We start from the raw sequence: 24,272 nt of genomic DNA, 5'->3' as shown, positions 1-24,272 counted from the left end.
CATAAAGGAGGAGCGACGACAGTGAAGTTTGAGAGAGGAACAGGCCTAATTTTAATGTTGTGTTTTGTTTCTGTTTTGTGTGGCAGCAGTCATCCGCGAGGGGCATACTTTCATTTATGTATTTGTTGATTTATTTTATTAAACTTGTTGAACGTTCGCCGGTACCCGCCTCCTTCTTCCCATAACAACTGAATTGTGTTACAGATGTATTGTGTAAGAGGCACTTATCAGGTAACATGAATGTAAATAAAGTACAGGTCAAGTATAGATCTCACATGCTAAGAATGCTAAAGCACAGGTACCTGTTCAAGAAGACCATTTCAAAAATTCAAATAATTAAATTTAGTGTAAGATACAAAGTTTAGTGTAAATAGAGTCCTTTTGTGGAAGAAGACTTTTAGTTAAGCAAATATAAATGATGAGGACGGGATTTTTTTTTTCTGTTTAAAGTCATTGAACAGAAAATTGCGATAGTATTTTCTTCCCTATTGTGACGTAGTATATGAGTCAAAATATGCGAAGGGGTGATTGAATGTAAAAAATCATGTAAAAATGATCAAAATTAATAAAATCATTATTAAAAAAAAAATTTGTGGAAAATTAAACAACATTTAATCAAACTTTCATAATTGCCTTAATCTTTTACACATCTGAGAAGATAGTGATCAAAATCACCTGTCAAGTTTATAATATACACTGAAAAAAATGATAAACGCAACAATTTTGTTTTTGCCCCCATTTTTCATGAGCTGTGCCCGGTTGCATAAAGCACCTTAAGTGTAATTTTCCCTTAAGTTCGCCCTTATGTTTCCCTTAAACCTAAGGGTGTTGCAGAAAAAAAAAACCTTAAGTGTTACTTAAGGGTTTCTTTAAGTGAAACGTCATAAACACTTAGAATTTCCCTTAAATGCTGTTTTTTCACTTATAAGTAATCCCTTAAAAAGCGTTAAGTGTTGCACAAAACCCCTTTCGGTCATTTCCCTAAGTATAATTTAAGGTTTGGAAATCGTAACCTTAAGAGTAACCAAGAAGAATTTTTAGGGATAGGGAGAACCCTTTGGACCATCTTAGCGATGAAAAATTGTTGCAAGAATACCGGTTTGATCGACGCGCAATATTTGACATCGCTAACAAACTAGACGGCGACCTTGACCATGTCACACATCGCAACCACTCTTTACCTGCGGTGTTACAACTGCTTATAGCACTGCGTTTTTTGCAACTGGGAGTTTTAAGACAAAAGTGGGAGATGTTTTCCACGTGCATAAATCGTCTGTCAGCCAAGTGGTTCACCGGGTTGCGGGGGCTCTTTCCCATCATTTAAACGCAACGGTCAAGTTTCCATCCCGTAGTTTGCTTTTCAAAATTGTTTTTATTTTACCATATTCGTCAAGAAGAATACATTTCTCCTCCTCTGTCCAATTAGGCTTTCTTTTTTTGTTTTCTTTATCCATTCGGATATCCTAGCCTACTTTATTTGATGAAACCGCGAAATTGCTAGTGTTAGTGTTTTGCGTATCTATGGCAACAACAGACTTTTATAACGTGAATCGAGGATCGCTGTCGTGAAACACTTAAATATTTCCTTAACCTAAGAGAACTGTTTAAGAGATTATATGCAACACCCTTAAGTTATTCTCTTAGGTAAGGGAAAATCGCCCCTTAAGTATCATACTTAAGAGAAAAACTTAAGGTGCTTTATGCAACCGGGCACAGAACTCAAAGATCTAAGACTTTTTCTATGTACACAAAAGGTCTATTTCTCTCAAATATTGTTCACAAATCTGTCTAAATCTGTGTTAGTGAGCACTTCTCCTTCGCCGAGATAATCCATCCACCTCACAGGTGTGGCATATCAAGATGCTGATTAGACAGCATGATTATTGCACAGGTGTGCCATAGGCTGGCCACAATAAAAGGCCACTCTAAAATGTGCAGTTTTATCACACAGCACAATGCCACAGATGTCGCAAGTTTTGAGGGAGTGTGCAATTGGCATTCTGACTGCAGGAATGTCCACCAGAGATGTTGCTTGTGAATCGAATGTTCATTTCTCTACCTTAAGCTGTCTCCAAAGACGTTTCAGAGAATTTGGCAGTACATACAACTGGCCTCACACTCGAAAATCAAGTTATTTTTTTTACCAGGAAAAGAATGATTTGGATGCACAAAGTTGTTTGAAATGAAAATGCAGAACCTTTTTAAAACTCTTGTTCTATTAAAGGGTTAGTTCGCCCATTTAAGACATGAAGTTGTATGCAATCCTTACCAGCACTATAGTGCATACACACTGACCCACTCTGTAGTCACCTCCCTGGTCAGAGTTCTGGCCGCTGGAAGTTTTTCAATAAAGTACTCCCGGTTATTTTCCGGGGCCACAAAACTGTGCGTTTTTACGTGAAAAAATGATTTGCGTTTCAAAGCTTGATTAATTTACCACACAAAAAACACGCCAGTGAAAATTCATTCCTCAGTTTTAATCTGCACTATTTTCTATCCATTTCTATCAATCCGCGCGGCTGTCAACGTCAACAGTGCGCACGTTCCGATCAGCTGTTGATAGTGCGACTCGCTGACAACATGTCTGACTGCGAAACTTGGAAACTTCTGATAATGAAATCCAATTTTAGCACAATGTCAGACGGATCAGATGATTAAAGTAATTTTACCACAACGACAATGTTATTGATTGCAACACAAAACCACAATTGTGTGTGTGTTCAATCAAATAGTTTTCTCAGCAAATTGTACCAATATCCCTATATACTGTTTTTATATTAGACATCTTTTCACGTGTTTTATAATGGAGTCTAAACATCAGCTTGTTTACCGTACAGTTTAGACATGGGATAATAAAGTTAGTAAATAGAGCTTACCCGTGTTACTGGTACAGCAAAACTCTTTAATTTTCCTTTTCCTCCCGGTTGGGGATGTAATCGTCTTCGCTGAAGTGAGCACTACGCACACGAAAATCCTTTATTCTGGATATTTTAGCTCCCGCAGAGTAGCCGATGGCAACCAGCCAACAACACGCGCTTGCACCCCCTGCTGGTGAGATCGACTAACAGCAGATGGAGATTATGCTCGGTAAGCTGTCTCTAGTTATATTCGAAACAGGAAAACGATGGAATCTGAACTTTGATCCCGGCACATCCTTGTGTTCACAGCCTGGGAATTTACAAGTTCGCACTTTAAATTGTTAATTTAATACTTTTTACGTCGTTGTCAATCGATTGTGTAAACACTACAGCAGATCGGAACGTGCGCACTGTTGACGTTGACAGCAGCAGCGCGGATTGATAGAAATGGATAGAAAATAGTGCCGATTAAAACTGAGGTATGAATTTTGACCGGCGTGTTTTTTGTGTGGTAAATTAATCAAGCTTTGAAACGCAAATCATTTTTTCACGTAAAAACGCACAGTTTTGTGGCCCCGGAAAATAACCGGGAGTACTTTATTGAAAAACTTCCAGCGGCCAGAACTCTGACCAGGGAGGTGACAACAGAGTGGGTCAGTGTGTATGCACTATAGTGCTGGTAAGGATTGCATACAACTTCATGTCTTAAATGGGCGAACTAACCCTTTAATACTCCTCAGCAGATTTTGACGGTAACGCTTCCTTTTACAGTACAGTAATTACGTGTACTTACAGTGTACTTACCTAGAAAGTACTGGCTAAGTACATGGGTTAGGGGTAGGTTCATGGTTAGTACCTAGTTATTACCCAGTAATTATAATTACTATAATAAGTACATAGTAACTACATGGGGAACAGGACTGTATAAGGAAGCGTTACCATTTTGACTTATATCTGAGTGTTGTTGAAGGAGAAGAAATGTAGGGTGAGACTTAATTTTGTCATTGGGAAATTGATTGGATGGTTGTGGTTTCCTATTGGTGGATATAATTTGCTTGACAGGTTGTTCTGCACTCACTAAAATACATGGACGTTTTTTCACCACCACTGTAAAACATTATTTTGATAAAAAATTATGAGGGCACATTAATTAAAAAAATAAAATAAAATGAAATAATGATGTGCACAGAAAAATCATTTATAATAAATACTGAAATATTCCATAAAAAATCATGGTGACTTTAATCTGTCAAGCAAATACTTAATTGGGTTTCCTCAATAAATACAAGCAATTTGTGTGAATAGAGCTGAGATACTGGATGACATATTGCATTTAAAATCTTTCAAAAATGTAAATATATTAAGAAATATAAAGAACCGCTGTGTAATATATGTAGAATACTACAATATGTGTAGTATATCCACATGTAATTGAAATCCAAAGGGATATCCGGTCTTTGAAATGACAGACATCTTATATTTACACATAAAATTAGGCTGTCCAGTGATCTATTGTGTGTGGTAGCACTTTCAATTGAAAGCAAATCATAGGACGAGTGAATTCATCAAGGACTCAGAGGGGTTTAGCACATAGTGCGCACACATCTTGCTCTGAGAGAGAAAACAGACAGCATGCTTCATTGATTACCTTATCTGTTGAATGTCAAAGGGGAAGATTAAGGCATTCATTTCCATACAGAGATGAGAAGGTGAGAGGGGTGGGGGTGTGTTGATGACATGTTTTCCTCTCCCTGCAAAGCAGTTATGTAAATTAGCCGGCGATGCAATGTGAATATTCTTAAATTTGTATTACTTATGACATAAAAGCCACAAAGAAAATGACCAAACAAGGCTTGTTTCAGAATCCATCTGTACTCTGCATAAAGGAGAATAAAAGGCATTTTTTGAAGCACACAATAAAATACGGCTTGTTTAAAATCTAGGTCATGCTATTTTCTTTCCATTTTGTGGCACATAATTCTAAGATAAAGAGGCTGAAATCACTTTAATGGCTGCACTCTGGAAATACAATGTTACAGTACAATTGGGTACAACACATGAAGAATTCACACAGCTGCACCCATTTATCATTCTAGACAAAATAATGTGTGCATACATATATAATGTGTGCATATCAAAAACTGAGAATGAGATCAATGTGAAGACTTCTGAGATTATTGATTGCCCCCATGCAACTATGATGAAGACAATAAAATGGCCTGTTTCACGCTGTGTCTTTAATTTAAGAGGAATGAAGAAGAATTGGAGTCATTTGTTGTGCTCATTTAGCTAATTTTTAGGCCAAAAAAATCAAATAAAAATCACTATCAATGTCAGGACAGAACAAATGAACGGAATGTAAATACAATGTAAATTAACAGCATATTTGGGGGCAATTATGATGCAAAGGGGATTTAAAAACCCATTATTTCATTTCACAGCTTTCTCATAATGTGTGTGTGTGTGTGTGTGTGTGTGTGTGTGTGTGTGTGTGTGTGTGTGTGTGTGTGTGTGTGTGTGTGTGTGTGTGTGTGTGTGTGTGTGTGTGTTAGCTCTCTGGTGTGCACTGCATGTGTTGAAATATGAGATATGAGAGTCACAACAGAGGGGAAGATAATGAGTAACAACTTTAAATTCATTCTGTGTTCAGTCACACAAAGCTATATGACTTCAGAATATGTGGAATATTGACGTGCACAAGTTGTTTTATGGTACTTCTATTACCCTGCTGGGAAAAAAAAAAACAGCATTAACCAGCATGAATTCCTTTTTTGGTCCAGGCTGGTTTATGCTGGTTAGAGCTGGTCTAGCTGGTGGACCATGCAGCATAGTCATGCTTTTCCAACCTGATCTCACGGCAATCCGTACGAATTCATACGACCTCACTCGTACAAATTCGTATGATTTTTGCTAATTCGTACATATTTTACGAGTTACCAAATTCGTATGAATTCGTACGAATTAACTACCCCTGACCCCTAAACCTACCCATCACGTGGGTTTAGACAAATCGTACGAATTAGCCACCTTTTAATCACTCGTTCAAATTCGTATACGAATTGGTCGTGAGATAGCGTTGGCTTTTCTCATGCTTTTGTATCTGGTCCACCAGCACTCCCGCTTCCCATGCTGGTGACCAGCAAACCAGCAATCATCATCCCACATGTTGGATGTTGCTTTTTCAGCAGGGTATTGTTATATGGTAAATTATGGGAAAGAGCAGTTCAGCAAAACATCCATTCTCATGTTTGACAGAAGAAAGAAAATAAAGCATTTGGTGAAGTTGAGTAAATGAAGACACATTTTTCCAGAACAATAGACAATTCACCTACAGACCTGCTAGTTATTAATCTCTTGACTTCTCCATTACACAGAAACCTCATGGAAATGTCTTTAATCCTTAGTCAGGCTCACACAGGTGATTGCATCTCTGCAGTGCTGCTAGAGGCTTGTGTCTTAAGAGACCTGCCTTTGATTGCATGTAAACAGCTCCTCATCAGACTGCAGTACACGAGCCCTCTTGACTCCTCTGAGCTCATGCTCACTACCGGTGGGCTTTTATTCACATGTTGCTAGGATACACAACTTTCAGATGAATCACAATCATTGTGGACCATGTGCCATTCTTAAAAATATGCCCTATAAAAACACACACAATGGACAATAAAAGATTTAAAGCATTGATGCACTTTTAAAATGCTGTCAAAGTTTGGGGAGGTTTAATGTAAATCAATTACAAAGCTATTTGTTTATTCATTTTGTATACAGTCATTATAACTGGTAACATTAATATCACTAATTTGTCCTCAAGTCCTTTTATATAAGCTTTTCTGTGTGTTTTTCTCTTGTCATATAGGGTCATGTTACATCATATAAAATGGTATATTAGCATATAAACTCTATTAAACATAGGCCTATATTTTATCTAAAATTCCAGTCTTCAGTGTCACATGATCTTTCAGAAATCATTCTAATATGATGATGTTCTGTTCAAGAGACATTTCTCATTATTATCAATGTTGAAAACAGTTGTTTACTTAGTATTTGTGTGAAAACAGTGACACATTATTTTCACGACGAATAGAAAGTTAAAAGAAATGTGTTTATTTGAAATAGAAATCTTTTGAAACATAAATGTCTTTACTGACACTATTGATCTATGTAATGCATCCTTGCAGAACAAAAGTATTAATTTCTTTTTAACAAATGGTAGGGTTTATTGAATATGACAAAATCCTTTGAAAAAGTATGTCAGACTGATTATCCTTATTGCATGAAATGTAGCCCTCTGGTGCATGAATTATGTAATTAAATCTGTTAAAAATATATCTACTTTACATCAAAACAATAACATAATTGTTCCCCATCTTTTCCCCCACAATGATGCAAAGATGTGTTTTGAGAGCGGTACACATTTCTCCATTGACAGAGAATAAGTATCACACTATTTTCATCATTCATTCAAAGGGGGCAGTCATTTTGTATTATGAATAAGAGTCAAAGGTTGTGGTAGTGAGGGTGTGATTTTAAAGATCCATCTAGTGGATACCAGCATCAGAACGTTTAAGCATTTTATAAAACCTAAACACGTTAGAGGGCTGTAAGCTCGGAATGAAATGTATTGAGATTGTGTTTTAAAATGTGTTTGTTCTGCTGTATTGTTTGATCAAATATTTCGGTGTGCAGTTTCAGATAGCAAAATAAAATAATAATATTGCTCACTGCAAATCCCAGTGCCAGATACATGCTGTGACTGAACAAAGAGACACTTGAGAATCATGGGAAGAAAAAATAAGAGTTTATGATTGCACTAGATAAATAAAAATGGGCAGGGACTACTTTAGAAAGACTGAAATCATAACAGATATTGAAGGCACATATCACAGCCAGAAAACACATTTTCCTAACAAAAATACATACCGTATAGGAAATGCACTTTAAAAGTGTTAATGCTAATGTTTTCATTTTTTTTCATCTACATGTATTGAGAATCAATGATATCCAAGTACTTTGCTTCAATGATCTTTGGCAACAAGTAGTTCCTGCAAAGAAAACAACATGTTACCACCTCATAGAATGTTATGGCAAATAGCATTTGTCTGTGTTGAAATCAGGCAACATGCATTTTGCCTTAAAATATGTATTACCACAAAGTGTGCATCGTCTGTCTAGACGTTACACACACAAATACAATAAACAGCAGGCATGCTTCTTTTTTATAATGTCAAAAACATTGGAATTATTATAGTGATGATCACTTAAACCTCTAGGTAACACTTTACAATAACAGTATATGAATAATGATGTGCTAATACCTGAATTAATAGTTGCTTCAACATGAACTCATGATTAGTAAAGATATTAACTTGGAGAACCAATGAAGAGCTGTTCTTAATTACGACAGGAGTCATAAGGATTCAAGCATGAATAATGGCAGCCTTAACTACATGTTAGTACATATTTGATAGTTAATGCATTAATTAACATTTAGGGGTAAACTAAATCAATCAGGCTCCGTAAGAATAAATAAGTATTACTCTGAATTTGAATTAAACGTGATTTAATACTGTCATAGTTTAAACTGTAAGATCATAATCTGCCATCTGCAGCTTTGTGATAAATAATTGGAATGACAAATGATTATTTAGCCATTAATTACACAGATCTGTCTAATCAAATGTGGAAATAGACTATACCATTAATAAATTTTATTTGATCTCAACCATTTTCTGATTTTTATAGTTCATTTATGTTTAGTCATAGCTTTTCTTCCCGAAACTAAGTATGTAGGGTTTGTTTCTGGTGGGACACGCATTAGTGGTGCTCTTGTCACGTTAGTTGTGTGTCTACGGTAATGCTAGCATTTTAATCTAATAAGTGTTGCCTGCTTTGGTAAAACGAATTAATAATTAAAGACATGTTTGCATGTATTGTGATTTTTCAGGAGGTTATGTACAGTAATTAACTGTATTTTTTGTCATTTAAATGTATATGCTTCGATTAGCATTAGCTTATGGATGTGCCCTATTGTACATGTAAACGTGCCTTATGTGTGTCTTTACAGGTATGTTTGGGCTTTCTTTTAGGTCCATATGTTTAATTAAATAAATAAAAATAAACAAACTACAAAACATTTTTATAGTAGTTAGGAATAAGGACGGCACTCTTGTATATGTTTATTCATATTTTAGTTCATGATTTGTAAGTGCATCATTGTGTCAATGCTTTACTTGAGGGGGTGCATCATAATTAACTCATTATTAACCAGACACTGACATCAACTAATGGATTGTTAATGCATTATTTTGTCATGACTTTACTTCAGGGGGCACATCATAATTAATACACTAATTCAGCTCATGACTTATGATACACTTACTATCAAATACACATGTACTAGTACAACGAGTATTCAGCCCAGTTAAGTGACGTTGTGTGGCTCCGTGAGAACGGAGGTACAGTATCATCATCAAAGCCTGTGTCTGGATGGAGAATGAACTGTACTGGTCCCAGCAAACGGTCCCCTGACCTTAGTTCATGTTTCCTGTTTGGTTATTTTTTTGGTAACCGATTCCTTGGGAACTGTTGTAAGTCAAAGTAGGTTTAGTTTGATGGGAAAGAAAATATCACAAATTAGTGGATTTAGTATTTTCTCAGTGAAATCGAGGATCAGTGAAAATAATGACAAACTAATCCTGTGCCATTCAGTAATGTTTATGACGAAGCTGCTGATGTCAATAGTTTACATTATGACAATAATAATTTGTTTAAATTTATTTCAGTCAAAATATTTCTCATTCCTTCTTACGGACCCTGATTGGTTTAGTTTACCCCCAAATATTATTTAATGCATTAACCATCAAACATCTACTAACATGTAGTTAAGGCTGCTGTTATTGATGCATGAATCCTTATGACTCCTGTCGTAGTTAAGAATAGCTCTTTATTGGTTCATTAGTTCATATCTACACTAATCATGAGTTCATGATGGAGTAACTATTAATTCAGATATTAGTACATGCTTATTCATGTACTGTTATTGTATAGTGTTCCCAACCTCCTAATATAAAGGCTATGATATACCTTATTGGGATGAGCATGATCATGAGTAAAGGAAAGATCATCTTCATGTAGGGAAGAGGGTACATCCCAAACACACACAGGATGATCAGCTGAACAATCTGCAGGCCTGTGAAATAATGCACCTTCCTCTGCGGCACTCTGCGGATGTAGTGAGTGGGTGGATACGACGTCTTGGGAACAGAGATTGAGATTAGTATGAGAATGATCAGTGACAGATTTGTATTATTTCATGTTAGTCAACCTAAAATATAATCCTATTTACTTTCTTAAAGGGATAGTTCTCCCAAAAAAGAAAATTTGCTGTTAATTTACTCACCCTCAGCCCATCCAAGATGTAGGTCTTTTTTCTTCAGTAGAACATAAAGAAATGTTTTAGCTAAAACCGTGGTCCTTGGTGAATCATTTAATGCAAGTCAATGGCTACCATCATTTTGAGAGTAAAAAAAACAACACATACAGGCAAAACAAAATTAATACCCGCGGCCCCTGACGACACATACAAAAAAACCCCCCAAAAAAACAAGACCTCAATAAGTATTTTATTAGAATTTGACATTTTACAATAAAGCTCAATGAATGATAATATTGTCACGAATTGCGTGGAAGCAAAGGCGGTAGTCGGATCTAAAAGGAGCAGTAGACTTTATTTAATACAGACTTGGGTATACTCGGAACAGGCAAGACACTCGTCGTACGTAAATGCATACAATAACTGACAAAGACAGGGCAGAAACACAGGGCTTAAATAATCAGAGACAAACGAGCAGACAGGATAACAAGGGGGCGTGGATAACAAGAAACACCTGGGATAACTAATGACAAGACACTAATGACACTAAACATGACAGGACACAAGACCCACATAATGACAAATATCAACAGAAACAACAATATAAATAATTATTAATATCATCCACCATTAATAACGATAATATAAAAAAAATTACCCATAATTCCATACCGCACTCTCTCCATGTGGAGTATTCCAGTAAGGTAAGTCAACCTGGTCTTGAACTGAGGAACGGTATCTGATTTCCAGAGTCTTAGAATGATGCTCTTTGCAATAATCATTCCATAAATAATAGTGCTTTGTACAGAGACATTATGGTCTGACAAAGAAACAGAATATCCAAATAATGCGATCTCTGGATCAGGGTTAAACACAAAACCATACATGTCAGAGAACCACTTAAATGATACACCAAAACTCGTAAAGTTTAGGGCATGTCCAAAAGAGATGGGTAAGAGAGCCCTCTGCAGATTTACACCGGTCACATGTAGGAGAAACGGTGGGGAAAATTCTATGTAATTTATATTTTGAATAGTGCAATCTATGCATCACCTCAAATTGAATTAACTGATGCCTAGAGTTAATAGAACAAGAACGAACCCTGCTAAGGCTCTCCTCCCACACTTCAGCTCCAATCTGTATACAATTCCTCCTCCCAAGCATTTTTAAAAGAATGTGTAGAATAACTCATTTCTTTAGAAAACAGAATAACAAAATCTGAAATCAAATGTTTGGAATCAGGCGAGCCCAACAATATCCTCCTTTCCTCTGGCAGAGATTCAAAATTAGGCACTGCATGACGTACATCATTTCTAATCTGTAAATGTCGGAAAAAAAAGTGTGTTGTGGGTAGAGAAAACTTCTCTTTTGATTGAGAAAAAGAAGCAAATTGTTTGTTAATATATAAATCCTCTAAGGTAACAATATCATTCAGCCTCCACATGTTGGATGTTGCATCTAAAAGAGAAGGGGGAAATGCGATTTCGATATACTGGGGCGAAAATAGCAGTGTCAGATAATATGCATTCCTTCTTAATTTGATACCATATTTTCAAACAGTTTGAAACAATACAATTATCCACCTTAACAGATGTTGGCAATACAGGAGTTGTAAAGAGAAGTGCTGGGAGCAAACTATTTGTAACGCCATTTTTTCCCAATAGCAACCCAGGGGGGAGCGTCAATAGAAATTTCTGTTTTATAATCCCCCTGCCAATAAACAAGGGCCCTCGCATTCGCTGCCCAATAGTAATGCAAGAAGCAAGGTAGCCCTAGCCCACCCTTCTCCTTTGGTTTCTGTAAATGTATTTTTGATATTCTGTGAGCTTTAAAACACCAGATAAAGGGTAGGATTATTAAATCTAATGTTTTTTTTTGGGGTTTTTTTAAGACTTTGTCAAGAAAATAGGAAGGTTTTGAACATATTTCTTATGTTCTGCTAAGAACCAATCACATGCCAGAGATATTGCATTGTGTGTTCTTATTAGCTATAGCACTTGTCAGTAAAGTTTATGCAAATAAACTCTAGAAAGTTCAGTGTGTAGTTTGCTGCAGAAGAGTTAACACTGATGTTGCGTGTCTGATAAAAGCTAATAAAACCTCCTGGTACAAGTTAATCTGCGTGCACCCAGAGCCTCCTTGAATATTTCTTCATCATAACGAAAGCATTACAGGGCTGACCTCTCAGGTTTTGACAGAATGAAAACAACATCATCTGCATATAAGGAGATGTGATGATCTACATTTCCCAGTCTTACAGGCTCAATAGATGGATGGTTTCTAATACTGATCGCAAGGGGTTCGATCGCAGTTGGGGGACAGTAAGGGCTGAGGGGACATCCTTGACGTGTGTCTCGATGTAATAAAAAGGACTTTGACATTTCTTGATTTGTGAGTACAGAAGAGGTTGGGTGAGCATATAATATTGTAATCCATGACACAAAACGACTACCAAACCCACATTCTTCCATAACTCTCACCATATAAGGCCATTCCACCTGATCAAAAGCCTTTTCTGCGTCTGAGCACAGAGCAGCCACTTTAGAGCCTTTTTTATATTTATGGTACATTATGTTCATTAATCTTCTAACATTAAACAATTAAAATCTATTAGGAACAAAACCAGTTTGATCCATATGGAAAATGGATGAAATGTATGTATTTAACCTATTAGCTAATAATTTTGTAAACATTTTAATATCAGAGTTAAGTAATGCAATAGGCCGATAAGATGAAGGCTCAGTCTCATCCCTACCCTCTTTTTAAATTAGTGAGATATTAGCATTGTATAATGTGTCAGGGAATCTTTGAGTTTCAAGAGAATGAGTGAACATCCTCAGTAAAAGGGGAGCCAGCTTTCCAGAATATTTTTTATATAATTTAATGCTGAAACTGTCTGGCCCCGCCACCTTGCCATTAGGAAAAGATTTTATAGAATCAACAATCTCTGGAATAGTAATTTCAGAGTTTAAAGCCTCACAGGCAGCATCACTCAATTTAGGAAGATTCAAATGTCCAAGCCAATTAGAAATGTCCCCTATTGCTCTTGATGTATATAATTGTTCATAATATTCTCTAAAGCGATCATTTATACCTTTAGGATCCACAAGCATGTCCCTTGCTTTTGATTTAATTTTGTGTATGGCTTTATTTGCTTGTAAACCTCTCAGCTGTCGCGCCAGCAGTTTATGTGGCTTATCCCCGAACTCAAAATATTTTTGTCTTATCCTCAACAATTGATCCCATACCTGTCCTGATAAAATAGTATTGTATTCATACTTTAATTCAAGAATATTCTGCAAGGTAGAGGGGGCTATAGAGGAAATTCGGGTTCCAATTGAGATAATTCCTCTTCTATTTCTGCAAGGCGTCTACGTTTGGCTCGTCTGGCCGAAGACTCAAAAGAGATAATATGACCCCTAATCACAGCCTTAAAATATTCCCATAAAGTGGAGTCAGTGACTTTATAATTGTCATTAATATATAGAAAATCTGAGAATTTTTCAGATATAAATTGGCAAAATGATACATCAGAAAGAAAAGAATGATGAAAACGCCAACAATGTGGTTTAGTCTTATGGCCCAGATCAAGAACCACTGAAGTCGGAGAATGATCAGAAATTAAGATGTTGTGATCTGAGGAGATCAAGTTTGATATAATTTTGGAGGCAAGTAAAAAATAATCTATTCTAGAAAAAAACTTGTGAAAAGCCTTTGTGAAAAAAAGAATAGTCTCTACCTGTGGGGTGTATCAGTCTCCATATATCAACCAGATTCATAGAGGACATAAGGTTATTTAAAACTATGGAGGCAGAAGGAACTGGCTTATTTGGGCTGACCTGTCCGAAACATTATCAAGCACACAGTTAAAATCACCACCTACAATAACATGCAAATCAGTAAAATCAGACAATAAAATATTTTAGTAAAGAAAGTAGGGTCATCAAAGTTATGTCCATATACATTAAGAAGTGTAACATGAAATGAATAAATGTAACCAGTTACCAAAATATATATCGACCATTTGAATCACTCAAAGTGGAAACATGTCTAAAAGGAACTGTCTTACGGATTAAAATTGCAACTCCTCTAGCCTTGCCAGAGAATGTGGACGTAAGATATGGCCAACCGAGCTGAATTTAAGCATCTTCTCTCTCGTGGGTCTAATATGTGTCTCCTGTAAGTACATCACATCAGCGGACAGAGATTTCAAATGTGAAATTACTTTAACTTGCTTGATCACATGACCCAGGCCACGCACGTTCCAGCTGGTAAAAGTGATGCCGCTGCCCTTTGAAGGTAAACTAGGATTCATACAAAATTGAATGAAGTTGAAAATAAACAATGTACAACCCTGCTGCCCTTTTAAAACAATTAATGGCATAAAAAAAAAAAACACAACTCGCGGAAAAAGAACATTACCCCCCTACCCCCGTCCCACTTTCCCAAACAAAGTGAGAATACGCATCACAAAAATTCACTGAGGGGTTGCCGGACCATCGAAACTACAGCTAAAAAGCACTAGCTCTCTCTCCAATCACTTGAACAAGTAAATGGTCATATAACTGTCCCAGTCTGAATAACGGAAGCTGTTGAATAAAAGTCACATACCAGAGCATGTTATGCAAGCATACATGTATAAATGCTTTTCAAGACAGCGTCTCGATTATGGTCTCAGTCTCCTCGGGCGAGGAAAACACCTTGTCAGTGATACCATGAGTGACGCACAGTCTTGCCGGTTAAATTAAGCCGCTTCTCACACCGGCTTCTCGGAGATGCTTTCTGACATCATTGAATGCCTGCCGCTGCTTCATTATTTCAGCTGGAAGATCGGGAAAGATGTGTATTGGCCTGCCCTTGTAGCGCAGAGGAAACTGTTGACGAGCCAGTTGAAGTATTTTTTCCTTCTTTTGCAAGTGATGTATCCGGGCTATCATCACACGCGGCCACGCGTCTTCTCCAGAAAGTTGCCTCCCCAGACGATGAGCTCGATCCACTTCCAAAAGCTTAGAGAAGTTGCTAGCGCCCAGCAGGTCTTGAATAAACTTCGTCAGAAATTCCGTGGGGTGCCCATTCTCTATCTTCTCAGGTAAGCCGACGATTTTAATGTTTTGCCGTGAGCCTCCAGATCGATCACTTTCTCATGGCGGGCTTTGTTCTCTGAATGTACTTTTGCGCACTTCTGCTCGACGAGGGAAAGGCGGCGGTCATAATCGGCAATAGCATTCTCCACCTCCTTAATTCTATCCCTGGGGCACACTAAAGATGCTTGAGTGCACTGTAAAACCCAACAAGTTAAGCTAACTCATTTCGGAAACCGATTGCCTCAATTCATTTAAGTTTATAAAAAACAATAGTTATGAGTACTCTGAACTTATTTTATTCGAGTTCACTAAAACAATAATATTTCTTAAAACACAAACTTTACTCTGCATTTAATACTGTTTATAGCTGAAACTTCACTTTGAGTAAAAACAGTGTGGATGCAAAAGATGCTTCCAGAAGATCAAATCGATCCGTCATCGTTTTGTTCATATTCTGTATTGCCAGAAGAATACTGCCAGCTTCGCCACTCGACCCCGAGGATGCCGCGGCCTGTTCTGCCATCTCCGACTGTGACTGAGCAGGGGATTCTTTCAATGCTTTATCCAACTTCTTTCCCCTTTCAGCTTTTGCCTTAGTCATTATACAGCTCTTCAACAAAGACGATTATAAAGTAATGCCGGTAGAACACCCCCCATCCCCCCCGAATAATTAGAAATATTGAGAGGAGCTCAGCAGAACACTTCTACTCCATGCGCCCCCCACAGTGATGTTTTGTGAAGCTCAACGATCAGCCTCTGCAAGAAACTGAACATTATTTACCACATTATTACCTCTAATCCACAGCCTTGGCAAACGGTCCTGAGCGCGTTCATGGCAGTCTGGATCGTGAGCTTGTGCGGGGGAGCAAACTCACTCGTGACCTGGCGTTGTGTTTGATTACAACAAAGATGGAAGACGCGTGTGTTGTATTGTTAATCAAAGTGGTACTTGTGCTTATCCTGGTCCTGGATGCCGCAAGCTATATAAAAAATAAAGATTACGTGCGATTGTGCAATCTTAATCAAAATGATTGACTTTTCACAGATTCTCAACATTTGAGCTCCCGCATATATGTCGTAATGCGACGAAGCTTGCGCTCTAGACTGCCTTGAACGCGCACTCAGGACCGTTTACCGAGGTTGTGGATTACAGGTAATAATGTTGTAAATAATATTCAGTTTCTTGCACAGGCCGATCGTTTCGCTTCATAAGACCTCAATGTGTGGTCAGGACTCAGGAGCCAGGGGTATTCATTTTGTTTTGCCTGTAATGTGTTTTGTTGGCTCTCAAAGTGACGGTAGCCATTGACTTGCATTAAAAGAATCACCAAGGACCACTGTTTCAGCTAAAAATCTTTTTTACTGTTCTACTGAAGAAAAAAAGACACCTACATCTTGGATGGCCTGAGGGTAAATTAACAGCAAATTTTCATTTTTGGGTGAACTATCCTTTTAATACACATTCAATGACCTATAGACATGATTTCCAGCAAAAAAAAAAAGCTATTTGTCTTTCCATGCTGAACACATAACTGCTGCACATTCCGATAGAAGATATCTGATGTTACGAGGAGTAGAATTTTAAACCAATGAGATTTCACTGAGGCCAGTGTCCGATGCTTGATGCGTCTTGTTAGGACAAAAACTCAGATTTGCCCCGTTTCATTCCAAAATGCATCAAATTACATTAAAATCTGTTGGTAATGACATTTCACGTTGACAAACCTGTACATCTTCAACATGGTCGAATGGCCAGCATGGGACTCAAAATCTGGGACTCAAAAACAACCTTCACAACCACAAATTAGTCAGTAAAGTCACAATTAGTTAGTCAGTCCCTCACTACACTAGCTGTATACTGATTTATATTGTTTTTCACAGTGGTTGTACATTCTAAAGGTAGCACTATTAAATTATGCAAATTATAATGCAAAGTATCATTGATAATATACTGAGTGATCTGGACGAGGCTAGGATTGAGATTAGAAAGTCTTGTGTTTGATAATCAGAGGAACCTGTATGGTTTTAAATGAACTAAGTTACTGGGGCATGTTGAAATGCTTTTATTACTGTATGTGTATTCATAAACTTAATTAACTTGACCTTTACTGGATGGTGCTCTTAATATACAGTAACACTCATCCCCCAGCATATTTGTCTTTTTGTAGTTTGTCAATTTAAATTGCTATCAATGGAGAAAGATGCATTTTCCTCCATAAGGCATAAAAAAAAAAAAGTTTGGTTCCGGTTGGTTGTCAGTTGAGGTCATGGGGTATGTCATTGGGGGTCAATGAGGTAGGGATTTTTTTTTTTTTTTTTTTTTTTTTTTTTTTTTTTTTGTGGCAGCAGCAAGGGATAGGTAGGAAATTATTCAGGGCTCGACCTTAAGCCTTTTCATGTGCTTGCCCTCCGAACAAGTAAATCTGTCATTCACTTGTCAGAGTAAAAAAGTTGCTTGTCCGGATTTTTTTTTTCTTTTTTTTTTTTCTGAAGCAATGTTCTCATCAGTGTTCAATCAGCTTTGATATTTAAATCGGCATATTGTAATATCTGCACCTCCCCCAATCTTATTGGAAGGACATCCCCTCCCCCAATCTTATTAAATGCCCTATAGTGTCATCTTATTCTAAATAATTGAATTTATTGATCAAATTTAGGAATTTAAAATGAAAGATGAAGCATACTGTTACCCTAGGTAGGGCTGATCAAATTAAATAATTTACACTGAAAAATTACAATTGCATAAAATAATGTTATGAAATTGATTTAAATGTACAAATAAGAAACATAGGAAAGAAGTATACTGGGCTACTTATAAACATAACACTAAACTGCCAATAGGTGGCGGCAGGCGACCGTATTAATGAGTGAGTCATTGATTCATTAATTCAAACGATTCGTTTAAACGGTTGATTCATTCAAGAATGAGACAGATGTTAATGAATGGGTCATGGAATCTTTGACTCAACCGATTCGGTCAAAATGCTGAATCATTCAGTAATGAAAACAGGATGAGTGTTCCTGTGAGATGCGCCGTGGTTCTGCTGTGATTTTTGTTTGGAACTATTTTCGCTGCTGAAACAGAACAAAAACAGCCAATATTCATTGCATCTAAAATGTAAGTGACTTAATTGTAACTGTTTATTGAACTGTTGTAGGAAATCAATGTCACATTTTCAATCGTGATATGGTATTCAGGAAAAATAATTGAGGCTGCTTAACACATATGTTAAAATATAGAAACTCCACATTTAGATTTTTATAGGCAGTATGTTGTTAACTGAGTGTGTGTATGTGTGCTGCGCTCATGTGTGTAGATTTCTCCTCAAGAGGCTGCGCGAGCGTCAACAGCGCAACCTCACCGTCAGTAGGCTAATTATTTATTATCCACAATCGATCGCAATTTACAATAATTGTAATAAAATCACAATCATTCTCTCGGTTTAGTGATTCCCTAGTTATTTTTTTGTTTGTTATTGATGTTCTTATCAGGCTACTTGTCCGTTCGGGCAAGTAAAATTCTCTAACTTGTCCTTCAAAAATCCATTTGTCCCGGACAAGCGGACAAGTTAGACGGGCTCTGGAGATACGAAGCGCGGCAGGTTAGAGTGTTTTGGATTGCATAAAATAATAAAAGAAACGAACAAATACACGGCGAAAGAAGTGGTAGACAGCAGAAGAGGGGATTGGGATTTGGGATGATTTTTAATGAAACTTGGGAGGCTGATGGAGGTTACTCTTTAAAAAGAAAAAGAAAAAAAAAAAGACTTGTAGGCCTATATAGTTCAGTTTGACGAAAGATGTGTGAACGACCATGTAGCTGCCTCGTTTGTTTTGCTGGAGGACAACAGGCATCTTGCATCGCGTGCTATAAAAATACGGTGCTGTACAAAAACGTAAATTATAGTTCGCCTCAAAGTTTTTTATTTGTGTATTTATTTAATTTTTATTATTTCTTCCCCAAGCTCATAAAATAAATTTGGGTCGCACATAAATTGACAGGGTCGGTCGGAAACCGGAACCAAACAAATTTTTTTTTTAATGCCCAATGGTGTAGTTTTGGCTAACAGGGCAGTGCTAATCAGCCAAACTTGTTTCAAAGGGGTTGGCCCATTCATATTTTATGCTCATCAAGGCTGCATTAAAAAAAACTGTTTCTATTTGACAATATATTTTAAAATGTAATTTAATGCTGTGATGTCAAAGCTGAATTTTCAGCATCATTACTCCAGTCTTCAGTCTCACATTATGCTTCTGAAATCATTCTAATATGATGGTTTGCTGCTCAAGAAACATTTCCTATTATTATCTGAACACAGCTTTGCTGCTTAATATTTTTAATAATCTTTGATGAATAGAACAGATTCAAAAGAACACCACTTATTTGAAATGATGTTTTATAAACAAAGTTCGGGAGGAGCACGTTCAAATAATCATTCCAATCAACTGGTCATCAAACAATTACCATGTCTACCCTATCAGCACGAGAAGGAGCATATAAATATTCACTCTGTCAACTCACCTAACATTCCTTGACAGTTTCAGCATCCCTCCACCACCCCGACTCCTCACTCTTGGCTTATCTTATTTATTTATTTCACAGCCAGGAATACGGGGGGAGTGCTCTGGGTTCGGGCCGAATACCTAACTCGGAGCCCTCTCCTCGGACAGCACGCCAAATACGCATTTATTCTATCTGACTTATTTGTAAGTGTGAACTCGTGAAATGGAAATCTTTTGTAACATTATAAATGTCTTCACTGTCACTTTTGCTCAATATTATGCCTGATCAAAAGTGACAGTAAAGACATTTTGTTCTGACAGTAAATATATTTTTTTTCTGTTATTCTGTATACAGAATAAAAGAGAAAAAAATCTTACAGACCCAAAACTTTTGAAAAGTAGTTTTAATCAGAACAAGATACGCTAATAAATCAGATTATTACTGGTTCACTAGTCTAAGTCTCTCACTTGTTCTTTAAGCAGAAGGGCCATTCGGTCACACATCTGGTTTCCATCAATAGACGTAAGAGCGATGTAAAGGAAGAGTCCGTAGAGAACAGGTTTCGGTATCCACTGCAGAGGCACTGGCAGCAAAAACACTGACAAACCAATCAGGATGTTGGCAGCCAACGACGTAAGTCGTGTCTCCTTCACACTGACTATCCTGCAGGTACACATAAGGACGTGTTTTACAAGTCTTGTTAATCACACTTGATGTGTTACTTGCTAACTCGTATGCATCATGCATGTTTAAACATACTGCGAGTATTGTGTTCTTTAAGTGTATATGTAGGTGTTTGCCATCACGTTTCATAGAGGTGGCCCCCCTCCATTCGCTGTTCCACCCGCGCCAGCTGACGCACATGCAGCGTGGAGTGTGGGAAAGCTGCGTGCATCCATGGTAACCCCAGCACCGACATCACGATGTTGATAAACCCAGAGAGCATCAGGTCCCAGTGGTACGCCGTTCCCTTTAGCAGTCTAAAACGCATACACACCAAAACCGTTCATATGCTGTCTCTCAGCGCCCCACGACTGTCTACACTGAACTGACACTGTGAATAATGGCTGACTGATCGTGGAAAAACGTAAACCAATGGAATGCTAGCAAACTGAGAAGGTATGGCACTGCAGGATGAAAACAAACTTTCAATGTTTAACAAATATGACACTACTGATACCTGTTCTCTGGGGCATTGGTGAGGGACACCACGATATTCTGGTCAATGAAGATGAGCAAGGCAAGGAGAAAGCCAAGACCACATGCGCTTAATATGTTCATCCCTGTCAGCTGATTAAAAGGTGCCACTTTGAATACAGTTCCATTCTGGTAGTTGAATACTGGAACTGTGGATCAGCATATTGAAATAATAAATTGATTGTTCACTAAACAAATAATAATTCTGCCATTACTTACTCACTCTTTGCAATAGCTCACAAAACACATTCAATCCTGTCACCTCAAAATGTGTTATAAAATGTATGATGTCAATGGTAACCTGCTGGGTTACCATTGACATCATGATGTCCTGCTGCGACATATCTTGAGGTGTCAGGTTTGAATCAAAGACTGTATTACAAGACTTGTGTAATATATGATGCTAATATAACTTGCATTGCCCTGAATGGGATAATGTCCAATATGGCGGCTCCAGTAATGAAAGTCCCCCCTTTTAAATAAAAGAGCTAATCGCCAATTGGAAACCTGAGATTGGCACTTAGTTATGACTGCACACACGCATTGGTCGGACTTACCTGAAATACATCCATTTTAGCTTTAGCTTTGGCTATTTGACAAACCGTTATACGACAGTTCATGTATTGTAAATTGCTGATTTGAACTATGTTATTTAAATGCGAGTATGGCCAACCTGCTCAAACGGGAAATGTAAATATTTTATGAGGTGGTCATGTTGTATGACGTAAATCATACGTGCGATTTTTTAGAAGAAAAAATATATGCATATGCATGAAGCCCTAATCCTAGCTGTCAGTGGGGCATAACCCTAACCCGTATGAGATCGTACAAATTCATACGTATTAGCCACTAATTTGCCAAATTCGCAGAACCTGATTTAAGCATGTTCGACATGTTCCTGGATGAATATCTTTGTTAATCCTGGAACTACATTCCAATCAACCAATCAGATTTGAGGGACAAGTTTACAGTTTGTGTCAAGTTTAGGCTTACAACCAGGGTTAGGTGCTTCTATATCAGTGTTATTCATCTATCATTTCCCTCTGATTTTAAGGATAACTTGTAGGGTAAGGTTTAGGGGTACCCAGAGGAAAGAAAGTTTTAGAAGAGACCTCAACAACGTCACACACTGTCCTCAGACTTTTCTCCTAGACTTCGGTGGTCTCACATTTGTCTCCTCTGAAGATTCAGAAGAGACCTCAACAACATCACAGACTGACCTCAAATTTTGTAGAGAAGAATAAAACTAAAATGGTAACACTTTACAATAAGGTTCATTAGTTAACTACATTAGTTAACATTAACTAAAAATGAACAATACTTCTTCAGCATTTGTTCATCTTTGTTAATGTTAATTTGAACATTTACTTATACTTTATTAAAATCTTGTTAAGATTAGTTAATGCACTGTGAACTAACATGAACAAACAATGAACAGCTGGATTTGTATTAACTAACGTTAACAAAGATTAACAAATACAGTAACAAATGTATTGCTCATGGTTAGTTCATGTTAGTTAATACATTAAATAATGTTTAATAAATTAACCTTATTGTAAAGTGTTACCACTAAACTTATAAAACTAAAATCGAGACACAACTGCACCTTAGACAGCATCAGTTCGAGTCCTAGCTAAAGGCACTTTCCTGCTCCTGTTCCCTTCTCGTCTCTCCCATTGTTTCCTGTCCCTCCTCCTGTCCTGTACATTAAAGGTGAAAAACCCCAATAGCATAAAATTATAATAATAAATGAAATAAGAGCAACCTCTGCAAGACAATAAAGAGATCGTCTCGGTTACGGATGTAACCCTCGTTCCCTGAGTAGGGAACGGAGACGTTCCGTCGGATGACGACGAATGGGGTTTCGCTTAGAAAGCCTATCGACTTCGAGTATACAAAAACGAGCCAATGGCAAAGAAATGCCGTAACTCCGCCTCACCTCGTGGGTATTTAAGGAGAACGCTCCAGCACATAGGCATGTTTCTTTGCTGAGGAGCCAAGACTGAGCTCAGGCGATCCCGGAAGTGGACAGCGGAAAGTGGCAGGAAGACGGAACGTCTCCGTTCCCTACTCAGGGAACGAGGGTTACATCCGTAACCGAGACGTTCCCTTTCGTTGTCACTCCGAGTTCCGTCGGATGACGACGAATGGGGATACCAGTCTAATCACGCCACCTTCTCAGCTGTCTTCCAGTGCCCTGCGTAAATCTAAGATCCCTGTCGTGAGACTAGCACGGACGAAGGACTCCTATTTAGCACAGGAATACCAAGGTACACTGGGGAGCATATCCCAGATTTGGGGGAATATGCAATTACTGCCAACCCAGAGGGGGGGACTTAAGAATACACATATGACCCAAGGGATGCATATGGAGAATCACTGGGGTGTCCAGCCGCAGGTGGTATATTTCAACCCCAGGGGTGGCAAGGTGGCTTGCCAAGGGAAAGACACCCACTCAGAGAGGCTTACAGTGGAAATACACATGTGGGGGTAGCTCAGAGGAGGTACCATGCACACGGAAGGCACCTAGCAGGGCTTTCGGGGAAGCTCACCTGAGGAGAATATCGCACGTATCCAGTCCGCGGAGTGGAATGGCGAGCAAGCGAAGACACCTGAGCGGGTCCGGCACTAGCTGGTTGAAGCGAGTACATGAGAGGACACTGGCTCCACTCGGAGATTGTAGAATCTGGCGAATGTGTTAGGTGTCGCCCAGCCTGCAGCTCTGCAGATGTCTGTTAGCGAGGCGCCATGCGCTAGAGCCCAAGAGGACGCCACACTCCGGGTGGAGTGTGCGGTCACACCAAGGGGGCACGGTTAACCTTGCTGCTGGTATGCCAAAGCAATGGCGTCCACTACCCAGTGAGACAACCTTTGCTTGGAGAGAGCCTTTCCCTTCAGCTTCCCACCATAACAGACAAAGAGCTGGTCTGAGGTCCTGAAACACTGCGTTCTGTCTACATAGATGCGAAGAGCACGTACTGGACAGAGCAGCGTTTCAGGAACAAAGAGCTGATCTGAGGTCCTGAAACACTGCGTTCTGTCTACATAGATGCGAAGAGCAGTGCCAAGGCTGGGTCTGCCTCCTCCGGGGGCAGCGCTTGCAGGTTCACCACCTGGTCCTGGAAGGGAGTGGTAGGAACCTTGGGCACATATCCAGGCCGGGGTCTCAGGATCGCGTGAGAGTAAGCCGGCCCGAATTCCAAGCACGCTTCGTCAACGGAGAATGTGTGCAGGTCCCCTACCCTCTTGATGGAGGC

The 24,272-nt window shown here is 38.3% G+C and overlaps 1 protein-coding gene across 1 annotated transcript in view; it reads right to left on the bottom strand.

The window, feature by feature from the left end:
• Positions 1-7,639: 7,639 nt before the first annotated feature.
• LOC130084803 (solute carrier family 4 member 11-like) overlaps positions 7,640-24,272 on the bottom strand; it is a 33,080-nt gene continuing 16,447 nt past the window's right edge. Inside the window, exons 13-17 of the mRNA XM_056250284.1 lie at positions 20,999-21,164; positions 20,625-20,798; positions 20,286-20,481; positions 9,942-10,111; positions 7,640-7,900 (exon numbers count right to left, since the gene is read on the bottom strand). Of these exons, the coding sequence (XP_056106259.1) occupies positions 7,834-7,900; positions 9,942-10,111; positions 20,286-20,481; positions 20,625-20,798; positions 20,999-21,164 (773 nt within the window). The 3' untranslated portion in view covers positions 7,640-7,833. The remainder of the gene's footprint in view (positions 7,901-9,941; positions 10,112-20,285; positions 20,482-20,624; positions 20,799-20,998; positions 21,165-24,272) is intronic.

The sequence above is a fragment of the Rhinichthys klamathensis genome, unplaced genomic scaffold (assembly GCF_029890125.1).
Source record: "Rhinichthys klamathensis goyatoka isolate OS25496 unplaced genomic scaffold, OSU_Roscu_1.1 h1tg000068l_1, whole genome shotgun sequence".
In the NCBI taxonomy this organism is placed as follows: Eukaryota; Metazoa; Chordata; class Actinopteri; order Cypriniformes; family Leuciscidae; genus Rhinichthys; species Rhinichthys klamathensis.
The sequence above is the reverse complement of the archived record's forward strand: the minus strand, read 5'-3'. Positions and strand labels throughout refer to the sequence as shown.